The following is a 23816-nucleotide window of genomic DNA, read 5'->3' as shown; positions in this document are numbered from 1 at the left end:
ATTCCACTTTAAGAGTCATCATCTGCTCTTGGCCGTATATTTAAGCTGCTGTATTCATATTTGAAACTTGAATTCCCAAACTGTCGGTGCGTCATGACGGGGAAAGCCCTGTGTTTAAAGGGGATGAAAGTAACAGATTTTTTCTTACAGATTTTTTTTCTGATCTCACTCTGTATCCACGTGCGTGTCCGGTGCTCCTTATAATTTTGGCGTAGTAAGTCACAATTATGATTTACCATGAGTAATTTTATTTTGATCGTGTCTAACTTTGCACTTATTTTTTGGTGTAAATGGGCTTCCATACACCTTGACTCACGATGATTTTATTTCTAGAGAGAAGTCCTGTTTGCCAACCCAACAGCCTGTCTGTGGACGTTATTATAGTAACTCTGTAATAAGACTTGCAGCAGAACAAATTCTTCTGATTAATAAATGAGAGTAGATACATTTCTTCAGTGACAGTTCATGGTTCTTTTTACATGTAAAAAAAGATAAAAGTCCAAAAGATGAATATAAACCTGCTTTTATTAAGGAAATGTAATAAAATCCTTTGTACATGACCTCTCCACAGAGGTTCATGTGTCCATACATGCAACTCCCATGGTTGAGGTACTGTTACAAATGAACTGGAAAAAATAAAAACCAAACTGGATCAAATGTTGTTATGGAACTATAAACTAAACCAGGGTCCATTTTGAGTTTCAGTTTGGTTTAACTATCACCAAATTCACATGCACTTTATCTGGGGAGTAAAGGATGAGAAAGTTTGATATATTAAACAAATGTAGGCGTACATGGTTTGTAGCATTTTTTCCTTCAGTTTATAAAAAGTTCACTTATACAAACAGACAAACATTTCATTTGTAGCTCTTTTCCTCAATGTACAGTGTACCTTCTGCATGATGCATACACACAGAAAGCTTATCACAACCAAAGAAGCTATGGTGTGTTATCATTAACCAAAAATGTCGAGATTCACAGCTGCAGATACTGCATTTACATGAGAACGGCTTCTAACTGTGTACAAAGTGTGTAAACCATAAGCTCAGTTAAACCATTTGTATATGCTGTCACATAAAAAGGGGTCACTGTCAGAGACTCTAAAGGATTTATAATGCTTTTGATTTCAACAATATGGCACTAAGTGATTAAAAGCGGACCTCATTTCATCATCTCATAAAAAAACTTGTCTTGTTTCCAAATAGTGGCAGTTGATTTAAAACAAGCATCTAAGTGAATACAGTCAGTTGTGTACGATGTCCAACAGGCTTTGAAAATAACACCACCTAAGCAGTTTCAGATGACCTCTACTTTCACATTATTGACATTTTCTGAGTTAAAAATGGGGTACAATTTTGTCACTTTAATTGATGCTTAACCCTATTGATTGATGCTTGATCCTAAATATTATGAAACTAAAAGTAGTCTTATAGTAAAACAAGAAAATGACTTTACTTCACTAAATATAACATTTATCCAACTTAAGATATCACCACAAAAACTTCTGTAAAGGATTCAAATGACCTAATAAGTACTCCAGGATGTTTCCATTGCAAATCATGGCTTTTTTCTTCTTCTTCTTAAAAATAGAAAACAAACGGAAATTACAACAGTTCTAATTGTCATATGAAGCAATGTTTTTGCCCTATAGTTCCACAGATTTTCTTTTTCAAGTGAATTCAATTTTAATTGCATTGTTATGATGCTAAAATGCTCCATAAGGCACTACAAGAGGCAAATCTCATGTTTCCAGAAGCAAAAGTCCTGTTGCGACATTGCCCTCTGTTAGTGTGACGGGCCTCACAACGCAGAATGAGCACTTGTTGACTTGTAGGCTTGTGTCCAAGCTGATGACAAAGAAGGCTGTTGCCTCCAGGATGCCAGCCTTGGGGTGTCGGGGTCACACACAGTGGCTGTTTCCATCCAGATGCACCAGTGGGAATCAACACGTTTCGCCGCTGCAGAAGAGATGTGCAAAGGATGAGGATCAAATGAAAAAGCTGCCGCTACACTGTTCATTTTTCATATCTTAAGTTGAATAATTAGTTCAAAGTTATCTTGTGAGAAAACCAGCTGAGCTAAATTAGCTGAACTTGAGAGAACAAATTCAATAAACTCTAGATATTTAAGGTCCCATATTGTAAAAAGTGAGATTTCCATGTATTTTTTTATTATTATAAAGCAGGTTGAGGTGCTATATAATTACTGTGAAAGTATCAAAATGCCCACTCCACAGAGAACTGCACACAGCCCGTATTCAGAAACTGTGCCTTTAAACGAGCCATCAGGACTTCCATACAGTTGTGATGTCATAACTATTCTATATATATATGTAAAAGTGTTTCTACAGTGAAAATTAAAGAATGTAAACATGTTCTAGTAAAAACCCAAAATACAAGTATGAACTAAAAATGAGCATAAAATGGGTCCTTTCAGCTCAATAAACAATGTTCAATCACACTGACAGATGTCAGAATCAGATGAATTATGAGTGTACTGGGGTAGGCACTCAATTCAATACTAACCTTCATCATGGTCAGACAAACAATAACTTTTCCTACTAAACAGTGGGATTTCTGCAGTTTTTAAATCTCAAACAAGGCATGCTGGGAAGTCTGCTAATGTGCTGACCATGGGGTGACCTCTCAGCATTCATTCAACTGAATGAAAAGACTTCAAGTCAGAACAACAACAAAAATACTTGAAATTAATGAATATTTACATTAAGGTAATGCTAAAAGATGAGTGTATTCCACTAGATTTCGTTATATTTGACAGTGTTCTTTATGTTTAAACTGATACAGACATGGGAGCAAAAATAAAGGACATACCCTCTAGATCTTAACACTCTCTGTCCCGTACACGTTGTAGCCTTCACGGTACGTGGCAAAATTCTGGGTGTTTGCCGGAGGGGCTGGCTTAAAGTTTTGAGCATTCTTTGCCAGCTTCAGTCTTTTGGTTTCTTGCCGTGATTTATAGCAGAACTCAATCAAAGCCACAGTCATAGCCAGGCCAAGCCCCCCGACCAGAATATAGAAGACTCCTGCCACGTTGCTTAGGCTTAATGCACTTGTCTTGTCCTGGGGGAGGTAAAGACCACCGTTAAGACTCTTTTAACTGGCACTCTGAGGCTGACCACAAACAACATGTACACCCACACCAACACAATGTACATCCTACTGCTCTGTGACTAAACAGGTACTCAGAGGAGGCTGCTAATTGTGTCTACAAAACCCTTTGAGATATAGATGCCTAATTCAGCCAATAACTGAGATAAATTGGTATAACTTATATGTGTCTAATTCCTCCTATCAAGTTCTTTCTACCCTTAGGGCTGGGAAGGTGAATGTAGACAGATTTGCTATCTATCCTGCTTTATGGTCACGTCTAGAGGAAGGCGGTCGTGGTCGTACAGGTCTACAGATTTAACCCTCAATTCACTATCATAGCTGCTTCAACACATTGCATTTGTACAATCAAAGTGGTAAGCTGTGGAGGGTGAATTGAACCATTTTGCTGCTATTAAAAACCAAACAGTGATATTGAAATTAATTTACGTGAGTATTACCATTTGCATTCTAAACCTTAGGGACAGTTTGTAGTCCTAAATGCAGTACATTAATTAAAGTTGCAAAAAAAAGTTCCTTACCCTTACTCTGACACTCCACTATAAGACGTGACTATTAAATACCATTTGACCACTTTGTGCTCAGGTGGTGTTTAAAGGTCAGTTTGGACTTTGTCAGAATAAGAATGCCTTTGTGAAACTAGCTGGTCACATTGGAGTTAATATATGCAGTTTGCATAAAAATGAATAACGTCAACGATAAACTAAATTTCAATAAAGGTTCGGATATCAAAATAGCAGTATAATGGTTTCAATTCTATGATTCAACTTTTCATAATTTTATGGTATGAATCAAAGTGTGGAATAATGCTGCAATTTTACAAATCTTGATATTGTCTACATACATTAGTAATGGAGTTATGTTTATTTCATGAATTATGCTCAGAATGTAAAGAAAATAGACTATGTGTGAAGTAAATCTAGTTTTTAATGTTTTCTACGTGTAAGAATTCAGATATATAAATATCATATCCTGATGAACATGTCTGGGAGAATGTATGTTTTAGATGTTTGCATATGAACAGTTAGGTCAAAATGCATTTTTCAATCAGTATAAAAAGACCTGCAGCGACTGACCTTACTTCCAGAGTCCTTGGTTCCACATTCACCCTTATCGTACCACCATTTGTTTTTCAGCTTGTCTAAGATGCCTTGTTCACTGAGTTTCAATACTGCAAGGTTTACAGGAGTTCTTCGTGTGGGAAATAACATAAATAACATTTTATTATGTTATTTTATGTTATTAAACTTTAAACTACTTTATACTGTGCAAAGCGATAGAGTAGGGTCCTGGCCAACACATCACAGATAGCAAGCAACACTACAGTATATATATACATGTGTGGAAATATATGACCTTTCATAATCCATGACTACCCTAGCATGCCAGACCCCACCTATATCGCTTTGAGTAATCGGCACACACTGATCACAAGAAGAGAAAAGATTTGAACTTGCAGAATAAAGCAGCTTCTGCATAGCTTTCACAGAATGAAAGAAAACAGAGGCAGTAATTGCTGAGGGCACTTTTTTTTTTTTTTTGCTATGGGCAGCCCTTTTGATGGTGGATCTAACAGGAACCCTTTCTTGACTAACAGACAAAACACAACAGTCCAATTTCATTAACAGCTATTAGAGGCTAATGTCTTACAAAATCACCCACACAGAGAAACGAGGAGTGACTGAATAGTTACAAGCCAGATGTGGTCAAGAAGTCTCTAAAGACACTTTTTTTCCGAACCAAATCCCAAATGAGGGGAGTCATACTTTGGAGTTTTGTTTTGCAAGACATTATGTTCAATTTCCTTGACTGATAGATTTCCAGGCTTATTTCCTTTCAGAAAAAAGATCAGCGTTGTAATCCAACACCATCAAATATATTGTATTCACCACTGTGTTGTTTGTATGTTGAATAGAATACAAATTGTGTTTTCTGATTATTTATACAAAAGAAACAAACATTAAGAAATCATGCATGATGTTAAGTGACTGATGTGCAGTCATGTATTCCAGTCAGAGCTCTTTGAAAGGCAAAGTTATGGTGATTTTGTTTGATTGTTGAAAACTAGAAACTTAGATGCATGAATTGAAATGCAGCAACAAACTAAAATTCCTCTGGTGCAGCCTTATCTGTCACATTACTGCATATTCTGCTTTTTGACTTTTCTTGGCAGAGGAGCAGAGAGGAGCGAGAGATTTGAACACAAACTAAATGCTTGTTAGACTTTATAAATCAAGCTAGTAAATATGCTGTAATTCTATAGTTTGGACAATGACACATTGTGGATGTAATCTCTTGGTTCTTATGATGCATTTTAGAGGCACTATGAGGATACATTGCAAACAAAAAAAGCTTTTAAGTGGAGTGTTTTCTTCTATTTGGGACCTACAGCTAAAAAGCAACACTTTTTCATAATAATTCTGTTTAAGAGTACTGTATCCATCGCAATTAAAAGCACGTTTTAAAGGTATTATTGAAGAGCATCTAATGATTTATAACTTGTTGTTGTCTCCATGTGACCCACGGAGTGGCTGTCATCGACTCTGACCTTTGACCTCCCTGAACAGAGAATCAAATTTGGCTACAGAAATAGTTTCTGTGTCAAATGTATACTCTTTGTTTCCCTCAGTTTAATAACTTTTAGTCACATAAAAATAACTATGGCTAGTTAAAGATTATGATTAGTTGTCATCTTATAATGTCTACTCTTTCCCACAGCATTGTGGGTAGGATGATCTACTTTACTGACTTGCCTCTTCTCTTGTTATTATAAATTATAGCTACATCATTTCAGCTCTGAGAGGATAAAAGGGTGAACTGGAACACTCTCATCAGATAAAGACCGCAGACACACCACCAGGTGGTGGCCATGGACTTTATAATAACACTGATGAGCACTTTCCAGGTTCAGTTTAGAAACACTTAAATATTTCCCTGTTTCTTTTCTAATCTGAAAAACCTAAATAAAAACAGAATGTAATCCACATACAGTATATATTATATATTATGCATATAAACAGATTATAGCAGCAGCTGGAAGGACACGTTTTGATGTGTGGTTATTAGATCATTGTATGTGGATGAAAATACTCTAAATTACATTTAGTCATTAAAGATTTAACATCTAAATTCAAAGAGTACAGCACTAAATACTATGCTGTCATCCCTGCTGGAGCCTTAAAGAGAAATCAAAGCGACTTCAGAGGTGAAAAAGACCACTTGTTAAAAACACTCAATGGCAGTAACAGAGAGAAAAAGAAAAAACTGTACATCTGTTCCCCTTCCGAGTCTCTAAGCAGCCGGGGTTTGTAATTTCTTTGTCCCAGGGACATAATATCCCAGTATTAAAGTATTTTTGCTCCATTGCCCGTTGCAGTTTAAATTGCCGAATAACTCCACCTGTCATTTACTGTCAAAGAGAAAAACACTGTGAGCTGTCCCAAACCTCTGATGTAATAGCAGTTTACAGCTCCACAGAGAGTGAACTCAAACGCATAGAAAAGGTGATTTATCAGACCTGGGTTCACTCACATTTACAGTAATCTGAGAGCATTTACGCAATAAACAGCTTGAATTAAAGCAAAAACTAGCAATAATAATAATGTGCTGCCACTAACTGAATTTCTACAGCACCATATTACAACAGATGCAAAAAAATGGGCAATGTAGCGAGCATAAACAAGTCGATTGTGAGTTGCAGTGACACTGGAACTGAACTCTTTAGTTTAATTAAGGGTCACAGCGCAGGCCCACTGAGCAAAACCTACAATTGATAGTAAGTCCCATACAGTATATACGTATGTGCTTATGTATCTGTCAAGAGAACTTCATCCCTTCAGTTTTCTATGGTTCATGCTTGATAGTTCATATAGTTTTGCATAAAAACATATTTCTTTTTATATTAATTAAACAATAAAACATAATTACATTTGAATAAATACATTTGAATACATCTTTATCATACATTTAGTTTTTTTAGTAGCCCACCTATCTGGCCAATACATGTATACATATATTTTTTGTTCTTTAATCTTTGGGTTTATATTCTTTTTATTCCTTGTATTCTTATTCTTATTTTCTTATCATTATTCTTTTTGCACGCAAGGCTTTCAACCCTGCATTTCACTGCACATATTGTATGAGTGTGTATGTGACAAATAAAACCTTTGCGTTTATTTGTAACTAATTCAATGTTTCCTTCTGCATATCGTTATCCTAAAAATGGAACTTTAATGGCTCAGGTCAATAGGGAGCTCACGTCCAGGAAAAAACAAACCTATGCATTATTGTCATGTAGTCAGTAGTCGTTACCAGCACCAGCATACTGGATATAGCAGTTCACATCAGACACCTCGGCCTCTGTCTTCTCTCACTTCTGCCTTCTCTCTGGAGACTGATTATGCAAAGGTTCGTTAATTATGCATTCAGTTGACAAATCAGATTTCACATCATTTTCCCAGGGAAGCAGAAAGATGCATCTGATCTGAAGTGCCTTGATTCTCACGAGGACTAAAGATCCTCAGACGGCATACGTGACACGTTTTAACACTACTGGTTTTGAAAACTGGCTAACTTTAAAAATTACTTTCCTGACTATATGAAATAGGTTTTCCATTGGATTAGACCTTCAAAAGAGTTGTCTGCTTATTGTGTGAATGAATTTTCTTCAACATTTATAGTTTTTAAAATATTAAGCTTGTTTCTTTTTACATTTTACATTGAAAGGAGCAATCTTTAAATCCTCTTCAGGCTTCTTCTACTTCTAAATGCTACTGCTCCCACATACTTTCACCTACAGATGTCATTCAAACTTTAACTATTCACAAAACCTTCAGCTATTAGAAACTGATTCGGCGTTTTGATGTCTTTTACAGTTTTTGTGTTATCACTGTTTAAGTTTAGTGCTTCTTCAGGCTTTTTCAGCATTTTTAAGAGCTGCTCAGTGTGGGCCATGTCACAGCTACAGTGCAGAGGAGAGAGAACGTCTTAAGACTTTCTCTTTAACTTGCTCTCACGGCCACAATTCTTACTTCTCATACACCATTTATACGTCAAAATGTAGATATACTTGTCTACTTTCAGCCAATACTTAAGCAATAGGACTTATACATTTGGCTCAGTGAGCCTCCAAATGACAAGAGCCACAAGCATTCCTTCATTGACAGCCCTCCTTAAACAACCTCAACATTTCTGGTTTTTCTAATCGCTGATATGCCTACATTTGTTTACTTTATCCACACAAATTATATGTCAACATTTTCACAAATGCTTTCTGGTGCTCACGGTGAGGTCATTATATTGATATCTGGTATTGTTTAGGCTTTTATCAGGCTTCTTCAATGGGAAGTTTACCAGGGCTCTTTCAGTTAACCTCAGATACTATACTATGACTTTTTTATCACTTTTTTCGACATACTATACTGTAACTTTTTTATGGCTTTTATTCGACATACTGTGCTATTGTGGTTTTCAACATAAATTATTTGGTGGCATGCTGGCTTAGTGGTGATCACTGCTGCCACTGTTTTACAAGCAAGTAGTTACTGGAAACTCACACCCAGGTTTGATACCTGGTACAGGCTGTCCTTTTTCATGACGTTTTTTTCCGACATACTCTACTATGACTTTTTTCGACATACTATACTAATGACTTTTTTATCACATTTCCTGACGTATTATACATTAACTTTTTATCAATTTTTCAACATGCGAAACATAAACTAAGTGAAAGAGACAAATATGCCAAAATCAATATCTCAGGGCAGATATCTTAGGGTGATAAGACAATGATTTAAAGACTGAAGGTTGAGCATTCAAATCTTACATGTTTGAGGTTAAGGGGTCCAATATACTAAATAAAAGAGATGAATATGCCAAAATCTTGAACTGTTCTCTCAGATCAGATAGCTTAGAGTAATGAGCGAAATATTGGAAAACAGAAGGTTGAGTCTTCAAATCCTGTATGGTGCTATTGGTTTCTAGATCTACATTACAGGAATATTAAATATAAATAAAGACAAAAGTTGTGTTCCTGTCAGTCTCTCTCCTCACTTTTTTCGACATACTATTCTATGACTTATTCGACATGCTATACTGTGACTTCTTTATCGTATTTTTCGACATACTATACTATGACTTTTTTTTATCACTTTTCCTGACGTACTATACATTGACTTTTTATCACTTTTTCAACATCCAAAACATAAACTAGGTGAAAGAGATGAATAAGACAAAATCATAAGCTCTTCTTTCAGGGTCGATAACGTAGGGTGATAAGAGAATGATTGGAAGAAAGAATGTTTAGTGTTCAAATCTTTTAGGTTTTGAGGTCCAATATACTAAATGAAAGAGACAAATATGCCAAAAACATGACTTTGGAGTCAGTTCAGGTAGCTTAGAGTGATAAGAGAAATGTTGGAAGACAGAAGATTCATTGTTCAGGTCCCATATTTTTTTAGGGCCAATAAACTAAGCGAAAGAGACAAATATGCCAAAAACATGACTTTTGTTTCAGGTCAGATAGCTTGGAGGGATAAGAGAATCACTGGAAGACAGAAGATTGAGTTTTTGAATCTTATATGTTTCGACATCGACATACTGTACTATGACTTTTCAATATGCTATACTGTGACTTCTTTATGGCATTTTTCGACATACTATACTATGACTTTTTTATGAACTTTTGACGACATACTATGTGATATTTTTATGATTTTTTATGGCATACTATACTATGACTTTTTTTACGACATACTATAGTATGACTTTTTTATGACTTTTTCGTCATACTATTCTATGACTATTTTATGACTTTTCGACATTATACTATGACCTTTGACTATACTATGAGTAATTTTTTTTGACATACTATACTTTGAGTTGTTTCGACATACCATACCACTTTTTAATGACTTTTTCGAAATGTTATACTATAATTTTTAAACAATTTTTTCAACATACCATACTATGACTTTTTTTTTTACTTTTTTGGACATACTATACTTTGACTTTTTTTCCAAATGCTATACTATGACTTTTTTCAACATACAATACAATGTCTTTTTCATTACTTTTTCGAAAAATTATACTATGATTTTATCAGTTTTTTCAATATACTATAAATGTGATGACTTTTTTCAACATACTATACTATGACTTTTTTATCCCTTTTTTGATAAATTATACTATGACTTTTTCATCACTTTTTTCGACATGCTATTATGACTTCTTATCACTTTTTTGACATACCTATACTATGACGTTTCGACATGCTATACTATGACTTTTCTTTTTTTTTTAATCTTAAAATATTCCACTTTTGTTTATTACATTATTGGTATTATTCAACATTTCAATAAAATTTGTACTAATTAAAACCATTCCCATTTTCCAACTATTCTCATTACTTCACCTTATTTTTACGCAATCCAGTTTAGCAATTTAGCTTTTCAGCATTCACAATAACTTTCTGCAGGAAATGCATTTTCTAGTTGTTTTTTCTAAGCCTGATTGTCATCAGCAACTTAAAGGTTTATCACAATTTATGAATCCAATCTCTCATTAAGTCCAGGGGGTGGGTGGTATATCAAGGACACCTGTGCAATCTATTTCAATGCAATACAACAACTAGTGCTATAAATCTTACATTTGTGAAGTTTAATAATTAACAATGTTACGTTTTTTTTAGGTTGTGTCAGAGCGGTATTGATTCACAAATACCAAACACTTATGGGACAAAATGAAGGTTGATGACTGGACTGTCAACCAGTCAGAAAGCATTGGTGGCAGACAACTAAGCAGAGTTAGCAAATTAATGCTTTTTTTTCTCTTGTTTAAAGGGAATAATTCAGATCACGTTGTTGACATTCTTAATGTGGTTGTATGCAGTCAGATAGAATAGATGTTTCTGTTGAGCAGGTTTTAAACATTTAAATCAGAACTCGTGCAGGTTAATACAAACGATTGTAAAACCAACATTCCAAATACATTTATTTAGAATTTTTAAGATGAGACTACACCATTGTCTTTGTTAGACACAGAGGATCATGCTGGTATTCATCAGTAATATTCATATAACAGATTGGTGGAGTTGTGTGAAAGGAATTTACTTATCATATCTCAAGTCATCTTTTGGGGTCATAGTTTGTGTTGTTGTAGTATCTTATGAGACCTGTAAGCTTCACAAAGATAGTATTTATTATTATGTTGGATTTGATGCATTGCACAGGAGTTTCTTTTATTGTGTCCACCCCCTGTACCTGAGTGTAGACTTCACCTCTGCGCCATCTGATTTAAGTCACATGAGAACTTTACCCTTCAGTCTGTCTGCAAAACAGAAAGAAGCATCTAAAAACACTCACGACATACACAAAATAATTCACATGAAAAAAAAAACATGCACAATTCTGACTCTCATGGCCAAATTAGGACATAAATCACATAATGTATATGATATCAAATAAAACATCACACAGTATGAACTGGAATTAGTGTTTTAAATCATTTAGCTTTGATTAATGAAAGTAGATATGTGATTTAATGTTCTGTCTGGAGTTTTGTTAGGTTTTAGTAAAACATTTAAAATAGCTCTACTGATTTGTATGTAATGTTATGCTGTGAATGTCATATTTTCTCAGTGGTAGTTACATACAATATATTTCCATCTCATTGTTGAATTACCCATACGTGCCTTTCTGAAAGTGAAATAAGGACAAAGAAATGTGGCAGTCAGACAGTGATAGTATTTCACTGATCATCTACTCTCTCTCTAACCAAGGGTTCGAGGCAAAGTGCCAGCGAGAGAGGAGACAGCTTCTTTGTGTTATCCCGCCGGTAGTATCCATGTCCTGCTCACTCAGGAATGGATGACTAGAGTCAATAACAGCAAAGTTTGCCTCGTCTCTTCTCTCGCAATATGTCAAGTGTACTGTGGTCATGATGCAAGCTGAAGAGCAGAGGCAGAGATGGATCCACAGTTGAGGGCTGTCACTGCGCCCTGAAACAAAAAGATCAGGGGCCTCATTTATGGAAAGGTTGTACAACAGATTTGATTGAAAAAAATCCTCGTCAGGAAAAAAGGCCCCAGCTCTTCTACAGAGCTAAGCCTCATGTGCACAGCCCTAAAATAGTGTAAGTAAGGATAGATAATGTGCACAGACTTTACGATAATAATAATTGTCTTCTATATTTAACTCCTCTTCTTGGTTTTAAAACATTTAAAGTGAGACTATGTGACTTTTGAGAGAAGAAATAACACTTCTTCCTCTGACAAATGAAAAGTTAAATTCATAAGTGATACATCTTCGCCCTGCTTCAGTATTCACTTTGTGGCTACAGCCTCACTTGGTCCGCTATGACCAGGAATTAATGGTGGCTAATTTTAAATTATACATATTGGAACTGACTTTGTCCTGTAATTGCCACTTGTGGCCACAGTGGGCGCTGTTTAGCAAAAGTTGCATAGTCTCATTTTTAGGTCTGAATGCATCTTCACTCAGTTATTTAGCTTTCAGCGTTATGCTGAATATGAAAAAAAATGAGATGAGATGAAAATCAAATCCTCTTGTACAAATGGGGCCCCTGGTCATATCTTACACTCTACTACTGCAGGGTTTACCAGGTCAGGGTGGCCATGGATAGACTTTGACTGGCCTTAGATCAAGACCAACTAAAGGTTTCTGTCAGTCTTACGCTGGATTTCGATGAGAGGATGTTGGACAAAAAAGTTTGGACCGTTAGTTGTCACTCTGTCATTAGAATTCTCACGTTTGCCTGCGATGCTTAGTCCCCTCAAGACAACGCTGTTTCCCGTGCCTGCCCTAACGCCCAGGCGGTAGATTGGAGAGTGCATACATTGTTTGACTCAGAGGTATTAATCGTTGAATAAGATCAGATCTACGCTGTAATCCTTCTGGCATTAGTTTGAAGATACAAAGCTGCGATTTTCGCATGTAGATATAAAAAACAGAGGGAAAGAAGGTTTCTGTCTTTCATAACTACAGGCCAAAAATATAGAAACAACTATACTACTCTGTCACAAGCACAATATTAAGCACTTAATAATCTGATCTTCCTCTGTCTACTTCTGCACTTTGCTTTATCTCACACTATTGAGCTTTTCCTCCTCCATTAGCCAAGTAAAGGGTTCCAAGTTGATCACAGTTGCAAATTATTAAAATGGATAGAGATAGAGAGATATTTGGGCCGAAAAGACTACAGTCAGTGACGACAGCCTTGCCGATTACTCTGTTCTAGGATACCCGACTTTGGTGACATTGAGGCTGACCTTAGAGTCACCTCCCCCGCTGCCGCACTCTCCCTTGTCGTACCACCATTTGTTTTTCAATTTGTCCAAGAGGCCTTGCTCATTCAGTTTTAACACTGCCAGGTTAACAGCATTTCTTGAAACGATAAAACATAACTTGTAAGAAAATGAACAGGTCCGTGAGAAATCTAATATAGAATATTAGTAAAAAATAGAGATAAATATCAATGGTTCATAAGGGGAGCACGGAAGGGACAAATTGGTAAAGAATTTCACTGGTGTGGAAGGGTAAGAAGCAATTGTTTTACAGCAAAGAAAATGTTAAATATTAGAGAGGTGGCATGGAGAGTTACATAGCTTGTAACTGAAGTGTGCGGGATGGGGACATTCTGTCATTGTTGAATTAGAAAGAAGAACATCCAACATGCAGCTTAACATTCATCACAATTGACAGACCAGCATTGTAACTAGCAAAAACCAAACATTTCAGTGTTGAATTAGAAGCAATGCAAAAGGGGACCACAGAAACCAGGAGGGAGGAGAGGTTGAAGGGCTAAACAAACAAGAATGGGGGAAGGTGACACGTTGACATTCAAATGGATTTACTGAGTGTGACTAATATACCATAACCTTAGAGAAAGAAGAAACAGAGAAACAAACCAGATACATAGGACACAACAGAAAATGGCTGAACATTTTGATTAAACTCATAATACTGTTCACTCATTGATGCACTTGGAACAAAAAGGCGAATTAAGGAGTGAGGAAGAAGAGAATGGCAAAAGGAGACATCAGGGTAGGTGGAATACTATAACAACATGGAGGATATTGTTATATTATCCCACCCACCTTAATGCAGAGCCTTTAGGTGTGGCCACACCATAGCCCTTAGAGTCGAGGTTGCCGCCCACTTTCATGGTGTCACAGGGTTTCCGCTGCTCTATGTACTCGTTCATTGTGGATTCGAGTAGAAAGGCGAACTTGCCCTTCGACTTTCGTACCCTGGCAACCCCATCTGGTGTTGTCTTGGCAAACACTGAGGGTTCAGCTGATTTCATGTATGACCACATTTTCTCATAAACTGCTATTTTGGAGCGCTGCATTTAAGGACAAAGAGAGAAGACAGAAATGGTTTAGTTATGCACTTAATTAAACATCGACAGCCATGAAAACATTCGTAACGAGCCGCTGTGGGTTTGAGTAAAAGGAAAAATTTGTCATTTTGGGAAATACACACATGAGAAGACTGATACAACTCTCCTCTAAGAGAGCAGTATCAATCTTCTCATGTACCCCACAGCAAGAAAGAGAATATGTGTATTTTTCCAAAATGTCAAACTGATCTTTAAAAGCAACATGGAAAATAACTGCTGCACTTCCTGGCCTCTTGTAAATCCGAGTGAATTCACCCTTTAAGCAAAAAAAAGTGCAGCTGAGGTAGTGGGCATTTTGCCAGCAGCCTGAAGTCTGACAATCTGGCAGCTCAGCAGAAACTAAATGCAGGCCATGTTTGGTATCAATATTAACAGATAGAAGTGACCTCCTGCTCCTCAGTTTGTGTCCCTACCAGCAGGTCACAGCTGGAGTCACAATCATCATTGTTTCATTTCTATTTCAATATTTAAAGTTATTGTGCTTATGCAGCATTTACATTTGTGCAATTATAGTGTGCAGCTTGGTGATACTATAATACGGTATGTAGTGATTGAAGATATTAACAAGTACAACTGAAGGTTCTCCACTGAATGTTTAAGTGCAAAGACTTCACATACAAGCACTCATGACTACAACACCCAAAGGCCAGTGTACATCCATGTAAAGTGCCTCGAGTCAATAACTATTCCTTTTTTATACCGTGGCTAACTATGGGATGATTTTGGCATTTTGATATATTTATTTTGGGGTAAGTTTATAAGTAATTATAAGTAATTTTTAAATATTATTATTGTTTAATATGTTATACATTATGTTATAATAATATATAGCATCCTGTGCAGGTTGTTTTCTCTCTTATGATCTCTTTTGAGTCCAGTTTTTTTAAAGCAGCTGACAGATTGTCTTCATCATTTTTCTCATACTCGTAAATACACGTAAACTATCCAGCTCAAAAAAGATTAAAATCGTGATTATTATTATTGCGCAGTCATCTGTTCTAACATGATATTCATGAATCCACATGATGTTAAGCCAAATACTAATTCAAATAGTTTGTGTTATGTGTTGTATGACAGTAATGGCGTTGTCTTTAACACATTTGACCCGTATACTCCGAGACTGACAGCTTCACCTCTGTGGCCCAGTCAGCTGCGAGCTGGAGCAGCTACAGACGTGCACAGCACAGCCCCGCTCTGACACTCAGTACGCTGCTAAAAATGGGCAGCGAGAGGCTGATTGCCGGTCACCGGGGAGCTAGAGTACCCAGCTGTCTACAATAGAGGGAAGAATAGAGAAGCTGCAGTAAACTGGGCCAATGTGACCTTCTGCTAAGCTCGGTGAGGGGGGGAGCGCCTCAGGAAACTTTGGGTTGAAACTTTGCATATTCCTAAATGTATTCAAGGGGCTGCTTGTCAGGATTGTGATTTAGGGCATGACAGGCAGGTTCATAATCGCTCCGCCAAACAGGAAATAGAAGCGTGAACGAGCACCTGACGTCAGAACTCCAAAACTCTGGAGCAAGTTCTCAGAGAAAATCTGATTATTTTATTTGACATTTTATTTTCATTTATTGATGGTCCTATATATTTCTCATGTTTGTTCTTGCATGTTTAATTATCTGAGTTGTCCTTGCTAACCGGGCACCGGGCTTATTTATCGTATTTGATATACAGAAATCAAGTGTGCGGGATTGGTTTTATCCAGATTGTATGTTCAGAAGTTGTGTGAGTCAGTCCCACATCACATCTGGTCAGTGAAAGTAAAGGAAAACATCAGAGTGAATTGACAAACTATGTCAGCTCGGTGGTGTGTACGGCCGTGTTGTGTAAACAATTCACCGGAGCTGTAATGGATTGTGGGCTCAGGCTGGTAAGTGAATCATTCTTGACATATGCACAATTACAGTTCAGTTGAGTGTTCATTTAAACACTCTTAACATGACAGTAATAGCTGAAGACAGGCCTGACCATAGTGTGAAAACAGTGATTCTTTTCTGGGTTATATAGAGACGCATGCTTGTCAGGAGCAGGTTGGTTGCCTGTGTTGAAATCTGTACAGCTCCTCTTGCTGTCAGATTCATTATTCTCACTACAGCAGCTTAACAAAGACAAATTATTCAATAAATCAATTTTAATTAATGACTTGTGTAGCCACAACAGTCTTTTAACAGGGCACATGAGGAATGTGGGTTAACTGCCCCTCATCCATTCTGGAAATAAACTGGTCTAAACTCAAATTCTTCCAGCTGCCAGTTCATCTGTTAGCAACTGACTGAAGGGCTGAGAGTGATTCATGGCCCTCTGCGTGCGTTGTCATCCAGAAACAGAGATGACAGGCCACAAAAAGCATGTGCAATCTTTCTGGTAGTTTTTATTTTTATTTTTTTTTATCTGCATGCAATTGTTAGTTATGGACAAAAAACTAATTTGCTGTTTGTTCATGATCAGTGGACACAAATGAATGATGTTAGTAAATAATAGCGAAGCTCGTTTAGCAGCACCGCTGTAATTAAAGTTAGAATGATCACTAACACAGTTCTATTTTGAAATAAAAAGGCAAACAAACTGCTTCTTACTTGTGCTCTCCTTTCCCACTTTTGCTAACGTTATTCACTGTCACCCCTTTGACTTCAGTATACTGTATACTATAGCTCACACAAACTGAATGATCCAAATAAATTGTCAGTCTCAGCGGCTTGTTGAAAGTGCTCCTTGAAAATGTGGGTTAAATGTGAATTAAACAAATGAGGTTTACCATCTTAATAAGTGAGCTTTAAAAGATGCTGGTATGCTGATTTTTTGGACTTTGGACGGAGCCCAGCAAGCTGTTTCCCCCTGCTTCTATAGTCTAGTCTTCTAACCCCTTTGCAAAGCCCAGGTTTGAGAACAAAGCATGCTTTAAATCTTTTTTTGAAAACCAGAAAAGAATAAAAGTGTTAAAAAAAAAACCCGGGTATGTTGGTTATCATCGTATATGATGTGCATTGAGGAAGCTGTATGATCTTCAGATCACTGTAAAAGGTATTTACAGCTCTTTATAATCATTAACTTTGAACCACCAGATTTCAATGAGAATTGCTTAGAATAGCTCCTCTGCACTGACAATTTCAGTTTGGAGGAAGAAAGGCAGGAAGACTATTTGTCACTCAGGATGAAGTCACTACACGCCTGTCAATTATCTCCTCAGGAGCACGTCTGACAAATCACAGCCTTCTAAATACATTGTGGATTAGCACATCCACCGCCGCTTATGGAGCTGCTTTTAAATGTGATGATTCACCAGGAAGCCTCAACAATAATCAATGATGTAGTTGAATTTAATGTTTCTTTAACAGACATGTCAAATGGGGTATTTTAGGGCTGCTGCATGTGCCAATCACCTAAAGATATTCTTTCTTTACTTCATCATCTCTTTTATAACATTAACACTACAAATGGAGAAGTCTGCTGAAAATTTTCTATAATTAACTAATTTTCAACTTGAACATCAACGTGGGTATTTATGCAAACACGCAAGTGTAAGAAACGTTAGTGTCCTGTTTAATATCACATCTGGTGTCTGTCCCTGCAGTCATTATAACAGAACTTTAGTTTGAATTATTACACAATAAAAAAGGAGAGCGTCAACACAGCTATATGACTCGGGATGTGCTGTATTAAATACATTTATTTTGTGATTTTAGAGAAAACTACATCTAATAAGAAATGATTATCCTTCCCCTAGATGTTAACTAAATCCAGATCTTTGAAACAGTTAAAATGTTATATTTTATAATCAGTCAGTTTCAAAATGCTGCAGTTTGTTGGATTCTCTTTGCAAAATAAAATCTCTTCTGCACACAAGTACTGTTTTAAAGCACTGCAGTGCAGGAGACAGTGAGTTAACAGATGACTTCCCACTGATCATGTTGATTGCTCCAAATCAATGCTTTTAGACCTGAGTTTAGCTTGGCACAGCAGACCATGCCACTCTGCTTGAACGCCTTTATAAATTGGTAGGGTCACAGAAACATTGCACATGCCTCCACTCGGTCACATCCCTGCAAAATCATTCCTCTCCACTATTAAACACACTTTTCTCTTGAGACCTATGCATGCTTTTATTTGATTATGTTTGGACTGACTCTGTCCTAACAAGAAAGCCCTCTCCTGTTAGCTGTGAGTGTAAAATGGAGCAGATAACAAAACCTTATAGCCAGAAACAAGCTGTTCTACCTTTACTGAATTTAAGCATATTTACATAAGCTGTCTGTAAATCTCAGAGGAGATTGTAAGATGTGATTTTATAACTCCTAGTGGGCTAAGGCAGAGTCTGAAACTGACACACAGTGCCTTCCTGATCACTGCGGAGTCTAACAGAGACCACAGGGTTTGTATTTATCAAACGTCTCAGACCCACTTGGAGCACTCACACCAAGAGACCGACTAGGACTAAAAATAGATACAGCTCAGAGCCGGACACTGGATGTGAATGACATTTCAATTTCCGAGGAATAGGACGTCTTCTTAGAGATTGCTTTTTAGTGAAAGAAGTCCACAAATTGGAATTATAATGACATCTTGTAGTTCTTATTGGGAAAAGTTTTTTTTTCTAAAGTTTCAAACACATAAACAGAATGTCGTTTCACTTAATTCTTTATGAATTGCTGAACACATCAGAAATGTGGGCAACGATTCGGAGGCTGAGACAGAACAACATCCTCACAAACTGATGCAGAATTGCAAAAAATTATATTTTTTACAATGATTTAAATAAGTTTCACTTATTAAAAAACCTACAACCTTACACAATCTGTCACCTGCTTTTATGAATGGCCAACACTAAATGAAGTCAAATTATTAGTGTTTTTGAGGCTGCAGCTATATTTCTTTTTCTTTTTTTCACAAGACCTTGATTAATTATTCTGGTTGCCAGAAAGTGTAAAGAAACAAAGTGCGATTTGATAGAGAGAGAGAGAACCAAAGTTCATTTTGTGGACGAAATAGATTTAAAACCATAAATACTTTTAAACCATAAAACTATAATATAGTTTTGTGGTAGTCACAGAAGGACTGATGCTCTGCTCTGCATTTGGATAAAATATGAGCTCATCTTGGCTATCCAACGTCTTTGAAATCAAACAAATGCATGCAATTATCCCTTAGCTGCTTACTCCTTTAGTAACTGTACCACTGTTTTATGATGCACTGAATTAATCAAGTGTAGTTATAGTGTAGGTACTTTGGAAGTGCTGTATCAGGAGAAAAACAATTTTAGACATTCTATTATTGATTATTCATTCAATTTTTTACCTGGCAGGTAATAAATCAAAACCCACAGGAAAGCTCCAGGGACTTATTCAGCTCTGAGCTTATTAACTACAGTTAGAGCAGCTCTTCTTATACAGTGCAGCGACAGCATGGATGACAGCCAGTTGAGACACTCACCCTAAAGAACTCCTTAGTGGAGCCTGAGTCTAACGTCCCATAGGCAATCTCTGTCTGCTTGGCCAGGTCCTCGGCACTCTCGATGGGAGAAACCATCCTCTCCACGGTGAGGAAGGCAGCCAGGTTAGCCGTGTAGGAGGAGATGATGATGAGGGTGAAAAACCACCACACTCCTCCGACGATACGCCCAGACAGAGATCTGAGAGGAGGAAACAGAGCAGACAGAGAGCCATAAGAGCAGCATGCTCAAATCTACATAGGGAGGGGAAGAAGGATCATTTCCCTCTGTGTCTCCTGTGTTTGGCACGTTATCAGCCCAGAGGTTTAGCTCAGAACTATCTCCCTAATTTAAGGAATTTTATACTTTTGGAGAAAGTGTCCAGTTAACCCATTAAGTGATAATAACTACAATATTTTCTGGTACTCCAAGCTATTTGCATAAATGCATTTAAGTGAAGTATCATTAACTAAGTATAGCTGCCTTTACAGCTGATTAATTCTTTAAAAGTAATAATAAGCCTCATTAACTCAATTTAACTGTCTACATTTAATGTTGGCGCTAATTCAGGTGAGCAACCATCCCAGGAAATGCTCAGCCACTCAGCAGCCTAAATCCAGCAGCCTGCAGAAGGATGCCAGACCTGTGATGAGCGATGTCCCATGAATCTGTTGAAGATTACTTGGGTTAATTCCAGGGACAACACTGGCTCAAAGTAAGCCAGAGTACTGCTAGGTTGTGTACATTTTTTTTGTCTCTGGTGAAATGAAGCAGGTCCTGGTCTTATTGGTGTTTTAAGTGTTGGTTTAAAGCTGCAGCCATGTTTGGTGCAGATATTCGTTAGAACGTTTGAGTTCATTTGTTGTAATGTAACGCTCGCAACCACAAATTTAGACCAGAGGGGACAGAACAAGTCTGAAGTAAAAGCACCATGAGTCTCTGTCTGCTATTGAATTCAGGGTATGATGAGCCAAACCGCTCCGTCAAACAGATACTCCCATCCTGTTCACCAGCCCACATCAGTGTAAAGGCTCTGACTTTAAATATGCGCCTTGGAGAGCAACCCTGGATTCATATTTTTACATTTGACTATTCTCTCTGGTACTCTCTCCCCAACTTCCATGATCACACACATATTCCACCAAATGAGCTGCTGGCAGATGAACTCGCATTTCTTATTTCAAACGAGGATCCATTTGCACCGCATCATTGCATTGCAGCTGTACTGCTCTGGATTTCTTCTAATATATAGCTTATTTATGGATTTATGCTATCCTTGTGGCGCTTTCAAGTTGTAAATATTTTGTGTGTCCTTCAGCAATCAAAATCTACGCTATTTTGTCTCATCATCAAAGTTTCGGTGAAGCTCTTATTCTAGGCAGATTTTGTATTAAAGTCTTATCTGTGGATGGCTTATAATTGGGATAATTATCCAGAATGGCATCATATTAAGGTCAATGACCTTACTTGAGTAGAGTTGGTTCAAACATGGTCGAGCCAGAGGCAAAGTTGTAGTCACAAAAAAGCACTAGAGATCAGTAGAGTAGGTGTGATTAAAGTGCAGAAATCAGATAATACACTTCCTCCTCTGGTGACTATAGTGGCTGTTTAGCAAAAATTATTGAATCAGCAGTTTCCATTCTAAAACTGCATGTACTTTGGAGCCAAAATAAGATCCCCAATTTGCTACTTAATTGATTGTTTACCTCTGATTTATTAAACTGTGTAGACCCACAACTAACAAATTCCAGCTTTCCAGAAGCTGCTTCCTCTATGCTTCTCAGTGGCATTGACTAGAGTTATGCTTAACTGTAGACCTGCATACCTGAATTTACAGTATGTTGAGCCTGTGCCATCAAAACCATAACTGTCAGATGCAGAAGCCATCCATCTCAATCTGCTAATGGGACAACTTTCCAGGCTGACCTCCAATCCACAATATATAGACAATGAAAGAGTATTTACTGGCTTTCACACAGAAACTACACTGTATCAGACTATTAGACTATTATTATTATTATTATTACACATTTTCTAAGTGGATATCAATAATGAAAGGGTTTTTCTTAATGTGTTTCCCAAAAAAAGAATAAAACCAGCTTCTATACAACCTTCCAAAGTCCCAGATGAAAGGATGACGGAAGCAAGAATCCTTGAAGAGGTCAGGGACAGCACAACAGTGATGAGTAAAGAGATGAATGGATGAATAAATAAATAGAGGGGATGCCCATTCTATTGGGAAAATACATAATGGAATTATGGTGCTGATGATGTTTTTGCCCCACAAAATGCATTATATGCACCAATGAGATGACCGTAAAATGGGACATGCAGCAAAAACACGGTAGCCCTCCAAGAGTCATGAGAAATTCCAGCAGCTACTTTGAATGAAATGTAATGACCCCTGTGCATTTTACAGCCCTCAGCATGGTGGATATAAGTTATTTTGTGGATGCAAAGCATCACTGCCTGCATGCAGTTTTAAAACAAAGGTTTGTTTGCTCAGAGAAAGAAATGGGAGGAAAGTGCAGTGAAGTGAAGCGTGAAGTTATGTGGACAGCAGAAATACAAAAGCTCAAAATAACCTATATGCACCATGGCAGGAAGGAGATCTATGTATGGGACTATAAAATGCAGAGAGATGACATGGACAACTGAGGGGTGGTGGAGAGTGAACACAACAACCAACCTTGGTGAGATATCGCATCCTTGCTGCATGAAGGCACCCAGGGAGAACCACAGGCTATTAAAAATCCCAAAGTCGTTTGGAGGGTCTGGGGGGCTCTGAGGGTCTTTGGCCTCATCGTTCTCGTCCAGATGCCACTCGTAAGGGCTGAAACGGCTCACCAGGAAGAGCACCACACTCACGCCGATATAGGCAAAAACTATACACATCCAAATCTCATAGGCCAGTGGGTCCAGGAAGGAAAACACCCCAGGCTTGGACTTTTGAGGCTTCTTAATCATAATGGAGATGCCCAAGCTCATAAAGGGCTTAGAGAAGTCTATCACTTCTTCCCGTACCAACGTTATAGTTAGAGGAGCCACGGCTATGTCAGCTCTCTGTGAAAATGGGAACAGGCACACTGGGAGTTAGTCTTGCAGAACAAATAACCAACCAGTGTTACATATTAATTTAATAAAAGGAAATACTGATAAACCCAAAGTCAAACCAATAACCATGACTATACATAAGTCACACAATCTTAAATTAAAATATACATGCACAGGCACTCAGCTTTAGAGTGAATTCATGGAGTAAGGAGATTGGACACGGTGAAATGCGACAGCTTAGAATATACTGAATAGCAGATCTGTGATAATGCCTGTGAGAGAGATATCTGCCATTTCCAAATGAGTCACTCAGCATTTGTGTTGGCTAATGTCTTTGTCTTGATCCAAATTTCCTCCATGAATCAAGCAGAGGGTTGGAAGTCAGAGGTGGAGGAGCTTATGTAAGCAGTCCATGAAATGTGAATCAGCCTGTTAAAGTCACCTCCATCAGATCCTCTGCAATCGCCTGACAGGCTCGTTGATTAGTATCTCACTGCAGTGATAATTGTTTGCAGTGAGATGCTGGGTGGTATTGTAACTTAACATCAAAATATGGAATTATTTAACACAAAGGATTCATATCTTAGATAAAGTTAGAAGGGGTCTCAGCCAAACGTGTCCTATTCTGGATGCAATAAATAAGGCAGAGGCCTTGTCATGGCCATTTTACATCTCTTTCTGTCTGAGCTATCAATACTGGCAGGGCTGCATTAGAGCACCATTTGCATGCAGATGTTTTTTAGATTCCAGTCTGCCGTGTAAGATTTTTTAACATTATTCATTCAGCAGCT

The 23816-nt window shown here is 37.4% G+C and overlaps 1 protein-coding gene across 5 annotated transcripts in view; it reads right to left on the bottom strand.

The window, feature by feature from the left end:
• Positions 1 to 507: 507 nt before the first annotated feature.
• gria3a (glutamate receptor, ionotropic, AMPA 3a) overlaps positions 508 to 23816 on the bottom strand; it is a 76945-nt gene continuing 53636 nt past the window's right edge. The window contains exons 11-16 of one of the 5 annotated variants that reach the window (XM_039776985.1): positions 22661 to 23034; positions 19974 to 20172; positions 14242 to 14489; positions 4205 to 4319; positions 2832 to 3080; positions 508 to 1958 (exon numbers count right to left, since the gene is read on the bottom strand). In XM_039776985.1, coding sequence (XP_039632919.1) covers positions 2835 to 3080; positions 4205 to 4319; positions 14242 to 14489; positions 19974 to 20172; positions 22661 to 23034 — 1182 coding nt within the window. In that variant the 3' untranslated portion in view covers positions 508 to 1958; positions 2832 to 2834. Of the gene's footprint in view, positions 1959 to 2831; positions 4320 to 10467; positions 12124 to 13413; positions 13529 to 14241; positions 14490 to 19973; positions 20173 to 22660; positions 23035 to 23816 lie in introns of those variants that run through there. The other 4 variants (XM_039776984.1, XR_005636392.1, XM_039776986.1 and 1 more) reach the window with 4 other exon arrangements.

Source organism: Perca fluviatilis, chromosome 16 (assembly GCF_010015445.1).
Source record: "Perca fluviatilis chromosome 16, GENO_Pfluv_1.0, whole genome shotgun sequence".
In the NCBI taxonomy this organism is placed as follows: Eukaryota; Metazoa; Chordata; class Actinopteri; order Perciformes; family Percidae; genus Perca; species Perca fluviatilis.
This window is presented reverse-complemented; position numbering and strand designations above follow the sequence as displayed.